Source organism: Parasteatoda tepidariorum, chromosome 3 (assembly GCF_982258835.1).
Source record: "Parasteatoda tepidariorum strain Cologne lab strain chromosome 3, Ptep-v5.0, whole genome shotgun sequence".
In the NCBI taxonomy this organism is placed as follows: domain Eukaryota; kingdom Metazoa; phylum Arthropoda; class Arachnida; order Araneae; family Theridiidae; genus Parasteatoda; species Parasteatoda tepidariorum.
Window position 1 is genome coordinate 85,737,962 of NC_141757.1, and position 20,812 is coordinate 85,758,773.

At 25.5% G+C, this 20,812-nt stretch overlaps 1 protein-coding gene across 1 annotated transcript; it reads right to left on the minus strand.

Annotated features, from left to right (window-relative positions):
* Nucleotides 1-300: 300 nt before the first annotated feature.
* On the minus strand, nt 301-20,808 carry LOC107453483 (uncharacterized). Its single transcript, XM_016070341.4, has 16 exons — nt 20,675-20,808; nt 20,542-20,602; nt 18,057-18,190; nt 16,106-16,313; nt 15,410-15,492; nt 13,853-13,929; nt 12,505-12,582; nt 11,539-11,644; nt 10,230-10,284; nt 9,358-9,469; nt 9,163-9,278; nt 7,998-8,082; nt 7,860-7,900; nt 4,820-4,973; nt 3,387-4,026; nt 301-2,037 (listed from the first exon to the last, which is right to left on the minus strand). Exons 1-16 carry the CDS (start codon nt 20,691-20,693, stop codon nt 1,913-1,915), a joined length of 2,094 nt encoding a protein of 697 aa, XP_015925827.3. The 5' UTR covers nt 20,694-20,808; the 3' UTR covers nt 301-1,912.
* Between the last annotated feature and the right edge of the window lie 4 nt (nt 20,809-20,812).

Sequence of the window (20,812 nt, forward strand, 5' to 3'; positions counted from 1 at the left end):
ATATGTAGGTAAGTATAAAGATAAAAATAACTTATAAGTATATACATAAGTTAATAACAGATATATGATAATTAAAAATAACAATTAGGTATGTTTAACATGTCATTGACAACATAAAATATTTTATTTATAATTTATTTTTATTCACTGGTTTTAAAGGCACTTAAATAGATTTTTTTAATATAAATCTAAAGTATAGATTTAAAAACATATACACACATCAGCAATAACAATATTTAACATAGAAATAAAAAGGTAACATGCATGATTAAAATGTCTAGCTTTAAAAGAAGAGTTTAATTTTTTATTCAACAACAAATTTTTATTCAACATTAACTAGTCAACTAGGGAGAAAACACAATTTCAAAATTATTACAACTTAACAATTAACATTAGAAAATAGTAATTACTATTTACAATTGTGGTTCCTAATGTTAGTAACAAAAGAGGAACTTATTTAATGTGTAAGAGCTGACTACCAATAATAACATATTATATTCATAACATTAACTTTGTAAAAAAATTATAAAGAATATCAAAATTTTATTCCAATTTTTCAAGATAAATAGTAATAATCAAAAAATCTTTTGTTTTAAATTATGAATTTTCTGTCACAATAAAAGATCATATAAATCATAAAATGAAATACATTAAAAATACTTTATTATTAAGTAGATTTGAAATAAGTAAGTTTATTATCATAGGCATAGTGTGAGGGTGGCACACTTTTTTTTTCTAGAAAACTGTTAGTTTAGTTTTATGTATATATCCATAATTATATTTTATATGAATATATGTAAAGTTTTATACATAAATGTGTGTATAAAACTTAAAATAGACTAAGTTTCCTAAAAATAAAAAGTGCGCCTATGCTTATTACCATAGCAATTAGGTTCATTAATATTTTAAGTATAAACAAAACTATATTGTTATTATTAGTTCAATACTTATAATTATTAGGCATGGAAAAAGTTTCAAAATTTTCATAGATAGCTGCATTTAGTGAATTAACTTTTTCTTTACCAAATTATCAAAAACATACGAAACTTTTTTGTCCCATTAAATAATGTCTAATTTACAATACACATATACGATATTGATAATTAAAAATCTTTTTAATAACCAATATTATTTTATAATTTTTAATGAAATCTTTTATTTGGTATTTACACCATATTATGAAATTTTTACTAAAGTTCAAAATTTAACACTTTGTTTTATAACTAGTTGCAAATGTTAATGAATCGAAAAAAGAAAAAAAAATACATATGAAAGACTTACTTGCAAAATTGATCAGGACAGAAAGTTAAAAATTGAATAGTGAAATTGAAAAATCTTAAAACGGCATTTCTAACTGAAATACATATTAAAAACTAAATAGTTTCATAGGGCATGTTCAATTTCAAATAATCATGTGTAGTCAACTAGTAATGATAAACAGAAAGTCATATTACAGGGACAAACAAGTTCTAATCAAATATTTTGTTCTGTTTTAATGCTATATGGAAATAATATTAGTAGAACTTAAAAAGTCTCATTGGTATATAAAAGGTAAAATTATGAAAAATAAAGAGTTAATAATTTTTAATACAAAAAATTAATTTAAACAGTGCAAACATAATGATTTGAAAGGAAAACTAAAAAAACTGTATCTGTATAAATTGTGTATCATTCAGAAAAAAAGGGAAAGTAAAGAGAATTTACCAGAACATCTGACATTGAAAATTAAATAATAAACACAAATTTTTTAATTTATAATATAATTTTTTTGCAAACACAATTTTGTGTCATAATATAGGCAGCCCTCAAAAGTGATTGTAACAATAAATAACAATATAAACTTATTTGCTTTTAAGAACTGTATGATTTAACACAAAAATATATAGGTTAATAAAAAAAGACAATTAATAATTTATAACTCAGTACTTCCAGTAGACAAAGCTATTGAAAGATGTGATAGCTTCTTCACAGAAACTTCCATATCGGACAAAGTATTTATAATTTTATCTTTATAACCTCGTGTACTAGTAGATAAACCTAGAAAATATATAATGAAAAACAACAAACTTTAGGTTAAAGCAAATAAAATATAAGTATAAATGAAAATATAACCAAATGAGTAATAATTAATATCACTGATAAAACTAGATTGAATGTTATGATTCATAAAAAATAAGTAAATTATCTTGGTTTGAAAATCAAAAATTTGCTTTAAACTCTCATTTGTTAAAAAGAAAAGCCAGCTTAATTTACAGATCTATTTCAGCATTGATTAATATTTTATTAACTGCTTTTAGAAAAAGGTAAAAAAAAAATTATAATTAAATTAGAAAAATGCTGCTATTTTAAAGAAAATGGCAGGCTTAACTAAAATTTAAAACAAGAATTTTTTAATTTCAATTTATAGGACATAAAAAAATTATGATCATATTTTTTCTAAATGACAGACAAATATGAAACATTGCAAAATATTTAAACTTACTTTCCATTCTCAAATGTTTTGAAATTAGGAAAAACATAATTTACCAAATAAAAATTAACATCAGAAATGAAAAAAAAAAAAAAAAAAAATTAAATAAGTACAGAAGTGAATTAATAAAATTCTAACTATTTCAATTAATTTAGTCCATAATAACAGCAAAACTTAAATGCTTTTTTAATCCTGGAGTTTTAGCACGAAAATACTATCTCTTAACAAGTTTTTCAACACAATACTTAGTATAATAATTATAACTTATTGAAATTTAATGAAACTGAAAAAAAAATTATTGAGTAGATAATTTGTGAAATAAGAAACCAGTTTTTAAGCATTGTTCTACGTCAATTCAGTCTGTGAGAGAGAAGTTTTTGAATCATTAAGGCATTTAAATGAATTGAAAAATCATAGTTTGTGATTAAATATTTTGATCTTTTTTATTGAATATCAGCTAAATTTATTTGAAAATTATTTTTTCAACTCAATTGTTAGAAGAAAAACTTTCATCATTAAAACATTTTAAACAATTAACCTTCAATTTTTCATAAGCGAAAAAAAATCATGAAATGGATTTCAAGTATTAAAAAAAGCACAAAAATCCAATATCATAAAATTTTAAAATTAAAGGACAATATAAAAAAAAATAGTTATGTGTCATATTGCTATTTTAATACTTTTACCAAAATTCATTATTAGTGCCAAAATACACATAGAATATTGACATTGATGCTATAAAATTTGTCTAGTCTCAAAACAACTGCTTCATATTTTATTTGCACTTTTTCTATATTACATATTGCAGTATTGCATCTTGCAATTTTGTTTTGCACCTTCAAAAACTGATAAATTTTTTTTCTTAGCAAACTACTCATTACGCTATGAACATTCATATATATAAAACAATACATACCAGACATTTGTGGTAATAATTCCTCTATATGCTGTAGCATAGATTGCAGCTCCATTTCTAAATCTTCTAGACTTTTACTAGGTTTTAAGATAAAAGTAGAGGATATCGAATTCTTAACAGATGGTGCAGACAAAAACTTTTTCATCGGAGTAACAGAATAGTTGCAATCATTAGGATTATAATTTAAAGATTCTCCATAACTATTGAAAGATGATAAAAATAATGGGCTTAATTTACTTTCACTTAAAGGTGCAATTTTTTCGGAATAATTTAAAGAACTAGTATTATTCAAAGAGGATCCCAAATCAAGTGAAATTCCTGTTGATTGCATAGGAGAAGGACACGTCATGGAAGAGGACGATTTCAATACATCTGAATCGGTGAAGTTTCCGGAACTAGCACTCTGGAAAACGGGAGTAAAATCCAACGAGGTGTTGCAATTACGTTGTTTCTCAGTGGTGTTTTGACTGTAATTGATGTTGGAGTTGGATAGATGATTCAAAGCTAGTTTTGGCTCATACAGAGGAATACCAGAACTTAGTGGAGTGCTTTCAAAATAATGATCCATTTTATTGAAAGGTACATGAGGAACAGGAGAAAGTCCAGTGTTTTCTTTTGAAATGTCATTAGTTTCTAAACTCTAAAGGTAAAAAACAAATTAATTAATTTTCAGGACTTGAAACTAAGCATTAAATAAATACAGACTGAATACATAGAAAGCTACAAATTTGCATCACTAAGTATTTCTCAACATTAAAAAAGTTTATTATGACAGGATCAGCTATATTTAAAACGACAAAAAAATCTTAGTCCTAATTGGAAAAGAAACAAGATTTATTGTTTATTAATGAAGAAATTTTTTTTTAATGGCGGGCACTTGGGATGTATTGTCCCATTGGTCTCATATGCCAGGACTGCTACCCTCTTCTTGTTCCCAAGTGGGCACCTGTGGCGAAGTCACGGTGGTGGAACAGTGTCGCCCACGTCACACAACCACAAACCCGTTTATAGAGCGGGTCACATTCACACACACAAAGGAGAAAGGACATAGAACACAGAGAGAGAGAGAGAGAAAGAAACATCCATGCCCTGAGCGGGATTCGAACCCATAGGCTCCGCAGTCAGGCACGCTAACCACTCGGCCACCTGATTGGCATGAAAAAATAAATAAATAAATGAAGAAAAATAAAATATAGATAAATAATGAAAACTTTTACACTGATTTTCAAATATTGAAAAAAATAAGACAACTGATAAATCAATACTAATAATAACATGGTTATGAAATTAAAATCTTAATTAGCAATTTTTGTACATTAAATTTACATATCAATATTTACATTTCGAATTTTTATTTAAAAAAATTTATCTCTTAAAAGTCATTAATAAAAAAGGATTTAGTAATTTTGAAACCAAATTCCTAAATACATTACCTGCAACAAATTTTTTAAGCGTTCAAGGATCAAATCTATAGTTGATGGATGATAAGAATCAGATTTCTCATTTTCTTCTCTTTGGGAATCATTCTTCACCTCTTCATTCTTAGGAATATTTTCTTTGCAAGATTCAGGCATAGAAAACTGATTTCTATAAATACATTATAAAAAAAGCTGAGTCATGAATAAGAATTATATCAAAGAAAATATAAAATAATCATCAGGGATAAACAACCTTTATTACATAGTGAACTACAAAAATAGAAATATTTTTTGCTATCTGGAAAAGTGTGTATGTAAAAAAAATAAATTATGAGAATATAGGCGCTTGAACATCTTTGTAAACACAAAGCACTATTGCCAGTTAAAAGGAAATACTTGGAGTTTTTAAAACGTATTAAAAACTATAACTATAAAATTCTCTGTGAGTTACTGTAATTTTATCAAAACTTTTTAATCTTTTCCAAATTACGAAAACTTAGAATTAATTTTACAGGCCATTTTTTGGACTGCGATCTATAAGTGCATGCCTGTTTATGTTAACTATTAGATCTGTCATTTAAATATATTCAAGGAGAAATGACACAATAAGAAATATATTTTTTAATAAATCATAAATTTTAGAAAAATTTATCACACATGGTGAACCTTATGATAGAGAAACTGTGGAGTAATGATTATAATGAAATTTCGTAATAAAAGAATATTACTGAGAAGTTTTCAAATATTTCATAAATAGGTAATTTTTTTTTTTCCTATCTGGGCTATCAAGGTAATTTAACTGAGTAAGAATTAACAAGAATTTTTTTTCAACATTAAATTTTTATTGTGAAAACTATATCACTTCTTGCTTCATTTTTTAAATTTGTAATGAGATAAAAAAAGAATTTTTTTTTTCTTCCTTTCCCTATTACTTTTTTTTCTTTTTTTACTTAAAGAGAAAAAAAATATATTTTAGTTTAAGATTCTAATATTTTCCAATATGTTAGCTTTACTATCTCAGAGTTTTATTTGTTTTTGGACACTAATTAAAAAAAAAAAAAATTTTTTTTTTAAATGAAAATAACAATTACATTTAAATTTTTTTTTCAAAATAAAAAAAAAAGAAAAGAAATATCAATCTAACATGAATTTTTCTTGTGCTTTCTTAACTGAACACCTAAAACTACAATGTTAATAAAGGGGGAAAAATATGCTCTAATTATATCATCCATAATGGTTAAATTTTTTAATATATTATAATGAGTAAGTAAACTTTAAATGTATTATACATATATGAAAGTAATAAAATTTGCAAATCTAAAATTTTCAGTCAAATGGTTTAGCTTTTTAAATGTCTGTAAATGTGTAGATATAAATATTCTTGAAAAATCACGATAATGCATGCCAGTTTCATGCTTCAGGTTGATTGGCTCTAGTTAATGACCTCAGATAAATTTCAACAATCAAGTTCTTTCACAGGTTGTATTTAACTATAGATAAAAATCTAATGATGGTGTCGCAGTTTTCCACTATTGTCATTACATTTTTATTAAATAGGAAATAACAATGTAGGATCCAAGTTTCCCACATTAATTTCCATTTCATTTTGGTAGGCATCAGCATAAAATTAATAAAAGCATTGTTTTCCGGTAAAATATTTTTGTATAAAAAATTTAAACTGTAATGTCTATTTTTTTTAAAATTTATTTAACTCGACTATTATTAAGATTTTTATTTTTTTTTCTAAATCAAGTGCTCAAAAGTAAAAGGATTATTTTCAAGTTAACATATAACTTACTTTATTATGCTACATTTTAAGCTAAACTTATTTGAATCAGTGTTTTAACTGGGAAAAATATACTTGAGGGTGCCCCTTGGCGAAATTGGCGACTTATGTTTAACGCTATTCCTGGTTGCGCGGAACATCGTGGTAACAGGAATGGCGGCCAAAACATAATGATATTTCAATAAAACATTGGAAATTTTAAACAAATCATCGGCCAAAACTTAAAATTAACCCAATATAAGTAAAATTAATAAATTCGACGAAATAGCACATAATAACCACATAAATTCGACGAAATACGAATCGAAAATGGCGTCCGTAATACCAGACTAGCGGTGACATTTTTTTCCAAAATCCCTTTTTATGACTGCCCACATACCTTCGATCCTATTGACCAGATTTAAAAGTAACCTTACCAGCCGATATCCAACGTAGAACTAACGGACCTCTGAAATTGCATATACCGTTGAACATTTAAAAATAACGCTAAAATCTAAACCAATCAGAATCACAATTGGGTTTCAACATCGCCCAGCTTGGTGATCAACCGCGATCACAACTTGGCGAGAATCAAGGGGCACCCTCAAATATAGTCTACCCTTTTAACTATTATTATTTTTTATAATATATTTAACTACTATTATTTTTTTGGTGTTACGTTTTCTTGTTGACCGCCATTGGAAGTTTTTTGGATTTATAAGCTATTGCTACAGTAACTTCTCTTTTTCTTGCACTGTTTGTTTTCTAGACATGGTTCTTTGCGTTTATTGCTGTAGTTGTCTTTAATCTTGCCATTTGGAAAAAAAAAACATCTTTTTTTGTGGGTAAGTTACATTACTATGCTACTATAAATTGCTGTTAAAGAGATTTGTTAAATGATTTATAATTTCACGATCAGCTTCATGCACAATATGATGCATGCAATAATAGTATTTAATATATCAGCTTATTTGGTAAGCCAAAAATATTAATTTATGGTAGTGAATCAACTAAATTTGCTATAACAATAAACCTATAATTTTCAATATTTAAAAAAAATAATACAAATCAAAATTATTTATGTTCACTAATAGATCTTAAAAGAATAATACAAGATCTTCATACTATTTACCGATCAAATTTAACCCAAAATAAAAATTCATTTCAACTTTCGTAGAAAAAATTATTTTATGCTAAAAAAAAAAGAAGTTTTTTCCAACTGTGACACCTGTAAATATTATCAAAATAAATAAGACAAATGTTAAATATTCTATACTTATTTGTGGGTACCTTTTCTCACTTTCAAGTTGAGAAATTATTACAGCTAATTCCTAAAATAAAAAAAATAATAATTTAGAAATTTTACACTATGTACTTAATTTAATAGCAATTATGGTTAAAATAAATACAATTAATGAAAATAAATACCTTGACAACATATGAGGCAGTGGACTTTTTCAAAGAACAATTTAAAACTGGAGAGTTAGATGGATGATTTGATTTATCTTTTATGCTAAAAAGAAAAGTTGAAAGAACAAGTTCTAATATGATAAATCAAATCACATTTCTCTAGAACAACATACATTTACTACTATTTATTACATTTAAAATTTCCTCTTTAAACAGTTTAGTCAGTCTGTAAGATTAAGAAACAATCTGGATAGTTTGGAATTTTTCTAAAGCAGAGTATATTATAAATAATCTATATTGAAAATTTTATAATAAAAATAATTTAAATTTTAAATGAATGAGCTTTAAGTGTGATAGAAAATTTTGTAAAATAAAGCACATTTTTAAACATATCTATTTATCCACAAAACTACATCAATGATAAAACTATTCATCCAACTATTTTCCTTCATTTTCAGTAAGGTAAATAAATTATATGGATTTAATGGTTAGTAAATATCCATGAAAGATTAAAAGTTCAAAAAATGCATTTAAAATCGTGAGTCACCTAAAAAATTAGGTATTTAGATCATATTAAAAGAATAATAATAATACAAAAAAAAAACTCAAAAGTTTACTTTTGTCACATTAAATAAGCACATGTTTAGTAAATTGTAAGATTATACATTTGTGAAATAAATTTTTTAAAAAAGAAAAGATGTAAATGAAAAGAATTTGTTTTCTACATATTTGTATATATTTTTGTTATGATTCTCTATAGTTATGGTAACAATAACAAATCCTACATAAAATATTGCCATTAAAACTTCAACATATATACATAAACACGTGTGCATCAATGTTTAGTATTTATTTTGCTAATAATAGTAAATATTTTATGCACAACAAAATCCACTGTATCAATAAAATTTTTAATTTACACTTCTCATCAAAAATAAAATAGAATTAAAAACTATTTAAAAAATATCTTTTTTAAGGCATACATATTAGTTGCTCAAAACAACTATTGTTTTCTATTTTTGTCCATTGAATAACACGAGCAAAATAAGTTTACCTTTGCGAAATCAAAAAGATTTAACTGTGAATAATTGCTATTTTGAGATACAAATTTGATTTTCAATCTGATTTTCTGTTAATGTAGACTAAAAATGCATAAATATCTTTTAAGAAAAGAAAGAAGTACCTGTCACTGATACTTTCTTCATCAAAACTCAAATAAGCTTTGGATGGACAGCGAACAAAGGAAATATTATTTCTTACAGCATTAATGACAGCTTTTGCTTCCTCCCATTTGGTTGCCTGAAGTGCAGAAAAAATTATGAAATTTATTTATATAATCAGGCAAAAATTATGCAAAAGACAACAGGATGCAACTTACAGGATGACAAAATTCTTGCACAGGATGTTTTTCTTTATGTCCCTTGTTGACACAGCCATGAAGGAAACAATTCTGGCATAAATTATAGTTTATGCATTGTATACATCGATATCTGTAATGTGTTTAGTTAGTTGAAAACAAATTTTGGAAGATAATATATATATATATATACTTATCTAATGATTTCTGTTTACTTGCAGCTTAAGCGCAATAAATGAAACTTATTGTTTTTCTTAACTTTCTTCGTGTTTTCTTGTATTTATTTATTTATTATATATATAATGCTGCTAGATATTAACAATTGGTAGTTTTATTTTAATACAGGTACATTGAGTATCACATTAATCACCGATTAGGCTGAATACCTTTTTTTAAAGATGATAAATAAATAAAATAATTTTGGGTTCAATTTTTAGTTTGATTCACTTTAAAGCGGTTATAAAATTGTAGGTAATTAAAAGTATCAAATGCCTGCCCAGTTTCTTTATAATGATTAGTAATAAAATAGTTATTTTGATTTTAATGTCATATGTAATAATCAGATTCTACAATCGTAAATTGAAAGTAAAGAAACAACATAATAGATTAGATTTAATAAAACTTTTCCTTCTTGTAAAAAATTTTGTAAAAAAAAAGTTAACGCTTTTTAGCTTAAAAAGAAAACAAAATAAGTTAAACAAAATAAATAAGTAAAACTTTCTATTTTTCTTAAAATGTGATTTAAAAAAAATATTTTCAGATTTAAAAGATCGTCGATAAATAAAAGATGTTGTTGCTAAAGAAATAAGTAAATATCTTTTAATAATATAATAATTAAATAAATAGAAACAATGGCAACAACATAGTATTTTAACATAAATAGGACATGTTACCTGAAACCAACAACTGGGTGGATATGACAATAATCACAGGTAATGGAATGATGAGCTGAAAAATCCAAGATGTAAAATAAAAAACACAATAATTAGAAGTAGAAAAAATGAGTCAAAAGAAATATATGGTTTGTTGCATTCTGCCTAGGATTTTATTCATATTAAGTTTGAAAATCAGTTCCAAAATTCCTCAATAGAGAGTGCTGCTGACTGGAAAAACTTAAAAACAATGCTTTCTGCAGCATATTAGAACATTCAAACTGCAAATACTGTCAGACCTCGATATAAGGTCACCCTAAGGGACATTGCAAAAGTGACCTTATAAGCGGGGTGACCTTTTAACCGATTCATTAGCAGATCGCAAAGCACGTAAATAGTAAACATTATGACTTGCTAAAATGGTAATACAAACAAAAACGATCAGCCATAAATTAAATAAAGTTAGATTTTTAAATTTTTTTTCAAATTTAAAATAAAGCTGTTTGCAAATTTCGTCAAAGTGTACATACATACATTACATCTTACCTTATTTAAAATAATCATTTATGCAGGTCTGTCTCGTTTTTGGTTTCATTTTTTCGAACTATGTTTTCTAGATATTGTAACTTCTCAAAATGTTCCTCAGCTCCCTCATGGTTTGTAAAAAAATTTCGTATGACATTTATTGCATTGAAGGCTTTCACTTGGGTTACATCAACAGTCTCAGGATCACTTTCATTGTCTTCACTGTCTACAACTTGTGAAACAATTTCAGAAATTGTAGCTTGTTTGTTGGCTGCAACATTTTCCTTGAACTCGAGAGGGGTAATTGCCTTGTACGGAAGTTAAATGGGCTTTTGTTAGAAAAGAGCTTCCCTCGACCTTAAAAGCGATTAAAAAATTACCTTATAAGCGATAACGATTTTTAAAACTTGACCATATATACGATAATCTGTAACAAAGGATTCCCATTCCGTGAGCCGGAACTTTGGAAAAGTGACCTTATATGCGGGATGACCTTATATTGAGGTCTGACTGTATTTGCAAAAGTATCTGCTGTTTTCAGACTGTGGCAGGTTATTAATTTAATAATTAATATAAACATAGCAAATAAAAATTAATTTAAACATTTTGTTTTGAAGTATTCTTAGTTAACTGTTTCTAAGCTTAGTATTTCGGTATACCTGGTTCTTATTTAAAAAAAATCTATGTATATAATGAACATTTGAACATTAAGATGAGTAAATAATATTCATTTTTAATTTTGAAACTGAAAGTAAATACCTGAAACAAAACATCAATAGATGGAGAAAAAGATAAATGTAATTACTTGTTTCAGATGCAGCAATTCTATGAAGAGTTGAGATCCATACAAGAGACTGTGGTTCTAAAACTAGCCACTTTTGAAAGTTTTTCAATGTAACTTTTCCTTTACTCTAAAAAATATAGTATGAATAAAATCATAACAAAAAATTTTTAATAAAATAAAACAGGGAAAAACTGCCCAATTTCAAGTATAGATTAAAAATATGAACACAATTTTGATGTCAGGAGTATAACAAAAAATAGGGTGCATCATATTTGAAAGATCTGTAGGGAAATTCTAGGTGATTTTGAAAGTGATAAGCCTAACACTTCTTATTTTAGGTCTGACAAAAATGTTCTCCTTTTTAAACTAATTGAAAAACATAGAATTTAGAATTTTTTTTTTATTTTATTATTTTCTTCTTTTAAGTTTTGTGAATGTTAGTCTGTTTACATCAAAAAGTAGTCAAAATTTAAATTTGCAATGAAATTTCGCTTGAACTATTTAGAAAACAATTGGCAGAGAGCACTATCGTGATAAAATAGCAAGATAAATTTTGCTAATAGAGGTCAGAAAACTATTGAAACTTGTATTGGCATTGAGCTCAGACCCAGATGCCATTTGATTTGAATACTCAAGCTTGTTGGAAAATGGTCAGAATTTTGATAAAGATAAAATTTGACTGAAGAGATCATAAAAAACAAAGATTTTTTAAAAAAAGAAGGGGGGAAAAAAGACCCAGATGACATTTGAGCTTTTAAGTTAATTTCAAAAATGGGTAAAATTTTTATTGACGATCAATCCTGTTTGCAGCCCCCAAAAAGTATAAAACATGCATTATGATCATGTACGAAGCTCAAGTAGAAATTTAAACCCTCTAGTTAGTAAAAAAAAGACAACATTTTGGTAGCAGGACTCAATCCTCTCTGATATGAAAGCAATACAGTGAAAACAACGTAAAAAATGTCAAACATTTTAAATAAAACTCACAAATTTCAGCAGATGCTTAATGGATTTGGGCACAAGATGAGAACCAAATGTCACTTGCTCTCCCACAAGGTTTGGAAACTATAAGGGAAAAACTAATTTAAAAACTGTCAGATATAAAAACTAAACATAAAGAAAACGAAAGATTTAAACATTTTAGCAATAAAAAACTTTTTGATTTTCTGGATTTTAAAATGATTTGTAGTAACAAGACATAAAATATATTTCTTAAATTGCTAAAATAAATAAATTTAGAAGTTATTACCTAAAAACTTTTTGTTAACAACTTTTGATAATAAAAATTTAACAACCTTTATTTCAATAATATAACAACTCGTTTACAATAACTAGTTACAATTATTTAAACTATCATAAATGAATAAATTAATTTAAAAAAATTATCATCATTTCCTAATATTCCATATTATTTTACTACAAAAGATTCTAAGTTTCTCAAAAAATTTAATTTTAGTTAATTCAATGTAATGAATCTAGGCATCAAATTCAAGGAGACAAACAGAAATGAAATAAACATTTAAAAAAAAGAAAAAAACACTTTTGAGCATCAATTTTTGAATCAAAAGACCAATAATAGAAAAATAAAATATAAACAAAGTGCTACACTATTTGAAAAAAGTAGAATAGTTCCTTGATTTCAAAGTTAAGCACATAATAAAGTCTTAAGATATAATTAAAAAGTTCACGCAAAAACAATCCATAAATTGTTTATCAAGCAAAATGGTAAAATGACACAACATCATAAAAAATTACATAATGTCTTTTCATTAAATAATCTTGTGTGTTCACTAAATAACATTATTTTTTGAAAATTCAAAGTGACATTGTAGCATTTAATATATAAAGGTTCTTCAATTAGATAGATTGCAAGAGTGTTTTATCCTGAGCAATTGCCTATCACACCTTCAGAAATTTGGAACAAAGGATCAACACAGTTTTAACCTCAAATTTAGATCAATGTTTTTTATCATTGTAAAAAATATCATGAATTATAAAATGCCATTATTCACTTCCTAAAAACTACTTAAGCTATCAAACTAATGTTTGTTTTTTACAATAATTCTAAATTATTCATGCTACAGTGTTGTTTTACCTTAGGCTTGTAAAAAAAAAATTATTATTGTTTAAATTTAATTATTTAGTTTAATTTTAAGCTTCAATAAATTATTTTTAAGTAATAAAACAGAAATTTTATTTTCTGTATAAAAATAAGGAAAGATAAGCTGCAAAATATATCCATTATTTTTTAAACGAAGAAAACTGCAATTAAATTGAAACATAAATTAAAATTAATTTTATAAAACAATGAAACTGCATTTCTCCAAATTCTTACCTTAGATAAAGAAGTTAACAAAATGGACAAATTCTCCTTAGTCAAGATATTTCCATTGGAACAGCAGTGAAATAAATCTAGAAAACATTAATGATGCTATTAATAACTAACAATTTTGTATCATTAAAATAAAATACAATGCATTTTTCATAATTCTTGAGTTTCAGATTTTTTGTAACAATAAATGCAAGTTTTGCTATTCTGAAGAACCCACCTTAAAGGCAATTAGTATAATCAAAATTTATTTGTCTATGCAATTTTTTAAACTAAAGATAAAATAAATTTTTAGAAGATGTGCTCTTAGTAATGACAGGAAAATTTGTATTCAAGTTTTGAGGTGTGGGAGCACTGATAAAACTTTTATTTGACACAAAGACATAATTTTTCAAAATGATTTATTATAATTTGATAATTATCAATTAAGAAAAAAAATTTTCCTGTCATACTTCTAGTTTATTTCCCTATATATTCCGGGGGAAAATTCATAGAAACATGCTACTTTAAATATATCATCTGTTGTCTTCAACCAGTATCAATCTATTGCATTGCTGAACAAAGATATTCTTCAAACTTTTACAATTCAATCAACTGAAACTGCTGCTCTTGCCTTCCAATTACATCAGAAACTTATCTAATTTCATCAGACTACCTTGTTTTATTTTATTTTATAACCTGCATTGAACAAACAAACCACATTTTTGGTCTACATCTATCAGTGCTCAAATCTGTAGCCTCGTAGTTTTAAATCCGACCTAGAAGACAAAGGAACTCAAGAATAACTCCCAAATAAACAAGGCTAGTTGACCAACTCATGTTGGTGTTACGCCGGGAGGAAAACAACGAAAACATCACATGGTTAACCTGATGACGAGAAGATTTTAAGTCATGATTTGTTAACTAACTGTTTTACGTCAGCATCGTGATCTGTGTAGGCTGGGAACAGAATTTGCATTGACCATCTCGATTGAATGATGTCACAAGGATATTAGTTCTAGATGATTTCAATTATCTGCTCTGTATGGCCAACCTATTGCCATTCTGAATGCTGAATTTGCTTGATAATAAAGATTTTAGTTTAATGTTTCACTCAGAGCACTGAAGCATTTGCTTTTTCTTGTAATACCGAGTTAACATCTTTCCATATTTCTTTGTGCTGTTTAAAGCCATGCATAGATATAACCTGATATATTTTAAGATCTATTTTTATCTATATTTTCAGGGATATTTTTTAATCGAAAAAACATATATAAATACAATAAATGTTTATCTTAAAATATTTTCATTTTTATGGCAGTTATAAAATAAAAATTACTTATCACACAATTTTATATTTGACTCTGAGAAAAGTGTTAAATATAGATATAGCACATTAAAAGCAATAAAAATTACATCAAGATTAGCTACTATTAATTAATTTATATTTCTAACATAAGAAACATAGCTCTAATAGAGATTTCAATTTAATATATATAAAAATATAATCATTAAATCAAAAGTAATGAAAGTGTTTTGTCAATTTTAACTAATATACAATGCAGAAGTGACAATTTTACTTACACTTGAATTTTTCTGATAACTTAGCAGATGAAAAGAGTGTGAGAGCAGTTTTTAAGTGAAAGAAAAGGATAGGTCTTTCATTCCTGAAATAAACACAATATCAAATAATTAAAATATAATGTGTGATAAGAAATAAAAAAGATATCACATAATTTCTCTCACTTAAAATTACAATAAAACAAGCAGATCATTAATGAAAAATAGAATAGAACAAATTAAAAATAATATAATAACTGTAGATGCCAATATATATATATATATATTACTTTATTGATTATTATTATTTATTCTTTTAAAATTTTAGTTTATTAAAATTGCCACTAGTTTGATTAATCATTCTGGCTAAATATGAACAAAAGTTTTAGCATGATTAACAGATAAAAACAATAAAAAATGTTTTTAAAAAAGATTTAGATATAGTTTTAACAGAAATCAATATAGGCTAATAAGAAATAGATTTAAAAATAAAATGCAAGAAAAACATTAATCTTGAATAATTTCTCTAAATCCTAAAAATGTAATCCAAATAACTTTAATGTAGCTATTAAAAACAATTTTTCAGGGTATAATTAATTCAGTTGAATCACATTGCAATACAATTATAGAAAAGTGATTAAAACAATAACATACAAAAACCACTAACAGGGCGGCTAATTTTATAAGTTACAGCAACATAAACATGAAAAATTAACTTACTCTACAAAAGTGTTTTGTAAAAAAGCAACAAATAAAAATGCCATTTGATTAGGTTCATCAGAAAAACCATATTTTTTCCCAGCTTCTGTATACAGAGCAGACATCAAGCTATGAGCTTTTGCTAAAGTGATAGTTTCATCAAGGGAGGAGTTTTCGAGTTCATAATCATTTAAGATTGTATTTACAGTCATTAAATCAACTCTGTGTACTGAAATAGATAATTTTTTTTAAATAAAAATTATTTTTATTGCAAACATATATATAGTAAGAAAAGTATATGCAGTTATAAAATAGTACCCAAAGAAAACGTATTTAAATAAGCTGGATTAATTTTAAGCAAAATTTGAAACCATTGGGACACTTAAAACTAATTTACCCTCATGAGGCCATGCAAATATTACATCACAAGAATATTTTTGGCAATTTCGGACACCCCTTACCCAGTGTCAGCAAAAATAAGCAAAATGCAAAACCCCTCCAATGCTTATGCAAGAAAGTTACACCCCCCCCCCCCCGGTTTTTTCTTCAATTTTGACTGTAGTTATCTAGTTTTTGGATGGTTTATCCTGCTTGCCTTCTGATGAAAACAAAAACACCCTCCTTGTCTTTTTTTTAATAACTAACTGTTTTTATAAATAAAAAAAAGTGATAGTCTTAATAAATTTTGGTTCAATTTAATTTAAGTACTAACTTAAACTCTACCAAATAGATTGTCTTTCTTTGTATATTGATAATTAGATCTTATGTCTGAATAAAAATAAAGCTTGCAAATCATCATTCATTTTAGCAATTTATTTAACAAAACTGCCACTTATGGTGATCATTAAAAATACCTTTACAATCATACAAAATATTGTTATTTTAAATATAAAGTAATTTAAATTTCATATTAATTATGGCTGTTTGATTCAATAATTTTTAAAAGATTGATTGAATTTTTATTTCTGAATGTTTGGTTTTTTAAAAAAATACAATTATTAATACATAATATTAAATGTATTTTGCTAAAGCTTTCCCTTATTTTATTGGAAAGATAATTATATCATCAACTGACCCTCAAAACTGATTGTACTTTTTTCTTTCTTTTTTTAGAAACATGCACTTTTTTTAGACCTCTGCATAATCATAATACCACAATTTGAAACTATTCTGCAGTTAAAAATAAAAATTGAAAATTAAGAAAACAGTTTTGAAAATGTGTCAGTTATAGAATTGTTTATTGAAAGAAAGAAAAAAGTATTATTTTACTCATTTTAAAATATTTTGCGTAAAATAAGGTACATTGAAAAAAGAAAATGCTTTGATTACATATCATTTCAGAATAAAATTAAATTGTGAAGTGTTCAGATTAATTTTAATTTATTTCTTATAAAAACACAGAAATTAAGGACTTCTTTATGAACTTTAATATAAAGGAACATCAATTTTAAGCCAATATACATTAAATGCATAAAGGACATTTATATAATTGTTTTTTAATGGATATGAAATGAACAAATAAACATAAAAATATTCCTAATTTACAGAAAAATTTATTAAACTATTCTAAGTAATAATTTAATTCAACATTTTTTAAAACTTCATTTTAACAGTCAATGTTATTTTCATATTAAAATGTGAGCTAATAATAATAATAAAATAAAAAAATTCAGGCTGTTGATGACAAACTGCTACTGAACTAAAGAATTACTAACTAAAGAATTTCATACCAAAGAAAAAAAAATAGATCATCAGAGAAATAGTTTAAATTTTTTATAAAATACTTACATTATACAATCAGGAAGCGTCAAATTATTAACCGTAACTAGTTAATTACAGTATTTTGCACAGATTTGAAAACATTATTAAAAAATTTTATGTTTAAATTCTAAGTTAAAAGTCATAAATAAGTATAAATAAAAACATATATCTTAAAAAGAACTCCATTTTTTATATAAATTTAGATTCTTACACTTAGATGCTTTCCGGATGGTATGAAGCTTAAATGCAGTTCGATAGGCAGCATATTTAAATACATCGTATCTTTTTACAGATTCAATAATAGTGGAAATTTTTGGGACATTTTCTTCACTGAAACCTGATGTACTGAAATAGAAATAAATAAACATCAATCGTAATTACTATAAGCGCACAATTTTATTGAACAATAAAATTCAAAAGATTTGCCCTCTTTTAATTTTTTATAGAAACAGTTAGTAACAAACTTTAAAATATAGAGAACAATAGTTTTATTATTATGACTAGCTGAATACCTACTCATTGTACAGGGTAGAGAAAAAAAACTGCCTCAATTAATCAGTACTGAACAACACTGCAAAATTGTGTTCCAAACTTTCAGACAAATACAGACATATATAATAAAACCAAAATGATTCCAATGTTTTTTATTTAGGTACTTATTATTATTATTTGCTGACCTTCTTGGTGGGTTTAAGTTATTAGTCAAAGAAAAACACATTTTTAGTACTTCATCCCATTAAAATAAAAATTAACTGTATTCAGTATCATCTGGCATAATGCTGTTGCTTAAGGCAACTCGTGATGTTTAAAACTTACCAGAGTCAAGCTTCTTTCTCCTGTACTTATATCTTCGAGGAACTGTACAAAATCTATTATAAAAATGTACAATATTGGTCCAGCTGTAATCGGTACTAAATTTACTCATAAAATTTGTTCTACTTTTATAAGAATATACTTGGTATCCACTAAAACTGCACGAATTATCATGATGTCAGCAGTGCCTGTTACCAAAATTAAGCATCATTGGTGTTAATAATAGTAGGGTGACTTTTTAGGGTTACCCGTACGAATAAGTTCATTTTCTCCATTAATTTTGTTTTTTAAGTCATAGATTAGTGATACATGGCAAAAAAGTTTGTTATAAATTAAATAGCAACCTATCGATATTTAATTAAAAGTTTAAGTAAAAAAAGGTTAGAATACTTTCTTCAACAAATCATTGTTTTTTTTTTTTTTTCATTTACAAATAATTTTATATATCTGATCTTTTTAGTTTGGCAGTTCAAAAAATAATTCATAATTCTTCACACAACCAAAATCTCACAGAAAAAAAATGGCTACTTTTACAAAATGTCTTATAATTATGTATAATCAATAAGTTATACTATCAAATAGCAGTAACTAGTCAATACATTGCGGGGAACCTGTTGCATAAAAATATGTAGACAACAAATTAGTGAGATTTTTCTTAGCTTCAAGGCAAAATTTAAAATAAAATTAAAACCAAGTAAATTACTTTACTAATTATGTGAATAACAAATTATTCAAATGTTCCATAGAATAGGCAATTCAGAAACAATAAGGCAGTTTTAATTTTTCAAAAAAATTATTTTTATATTAGGTTATGTAAAGCTCAAACTAATTCATTGCATGTTATAATCTCATTTATCTCTTAACACATTCATAAAAAAATGTAATAAAAAAATCAGGATTAGATTCGATTGAAGAAATTTATTTTTAGTGTCAAATACTGGAAAAAACTTAAAAAAAGGACAAAGAATAAAAAAGTTTTTAAATTTTTTCGAATGGCAGGTACTGAACGTTGAACTCGGCCACTTGGCCGGCGTTTGTTGGAGAAAAAAATTATAATAATTAACCGAGTTCAAATTATTTTAATAACATACTTAAATACATGTTAACATAAAATATATATAGTTGTGACATAACAAATTTATCAAAAAATATATAAGATTTAATAAAAATTTCATTTATATACAAAGATCAGCAATTTATATTGTCAGTTATACAAAATTTTCTTTCATGACAAATGAATTTCAGTTTTTTAAAAAAATGGCTTATTACTATCAATATTTATTTCTTATTACGGATACTTTAAACATTACAATAATTCTTATATTTTTACAAAAAAGTGTTACATGTTTAGTTTTTGACAGTTTTAGACAAATGTTTTTAACTAGTGAACATCTCAGCATCATACCATAATTGCATTTTAATAATGATGCTGAAAATTGTAAAAAATAAAAATCAGTGAAATTTAACATTTTTTTCTTTTTTTAATTTAAACGAATTCTAAAGTATTTACTAATATTACTTTCTAATATTTTTAACTATTTCAAGCGTTATTTATTAATTTCAAGGAAGGCTTCTTTTTTAATTCAAAAAGTGATTCAAACAAAGCTTCGTTTTTAAGCTAAAACTAATTTGTCCATTGTCAATACGTTCATTAATTTAATTTCATCAATTCTTATTTACTATACATTTTAATCTAGACATCTAACTCTTACAATCTTATTTATCCACTTCTTAATCTTATTTATCCTTACAATGACTGCAATTTAATCTAAGATCGATCATGACTTTCTCCGCAGTGAATCAATAAGATTTTTTAAGATCACACAGAAGTTTTAAAATTCATTTTATATATTATTAGAATGAATGAATAATTAAGTACAAACCTAGTATAAACAGCTGCGTGATTAGTCTCCAGTCTATTTTCCCACAAGGTAGAATTTTCACCTAAAAAGGAAAATAATTCAAGATAAATAAATTCAACACAAAATAATTAATTAACTAATGACGATTTAGTACCCTTAAAACATGACAGCATGATGATGAATGAAAAACACGGAAATAAAGCAAAAACTTAACGTTTAAATGAATAAATTAAAAATTACAACTTCTTGTTTATATTTTTAATTTCAGCGGTTTTTTTTAAATCGGGCAGTT

What these genes read in the sequence shown, in the direction of transcription:
- LOC107453483 (XM_016070341.4), bottom strand. An exon ending in CTGCCTCATATGTTGTCAAG is followed by an intron (nt 7,901 to 7,997) that starts GTATTTATTTTC and finishes TTTTTATTTTAG; the next exon opens with GAATTAGCTGTAATAATTTC. An exon ending in GCTTAAAAAATTTGTTGCAG is followed by an intron (nt 4,027 to 4,819) that starts GTAATGTATTTA and finishes TTTTACCTTTAG; the next exon opens with AGTTTAGAAACTAATGACAT.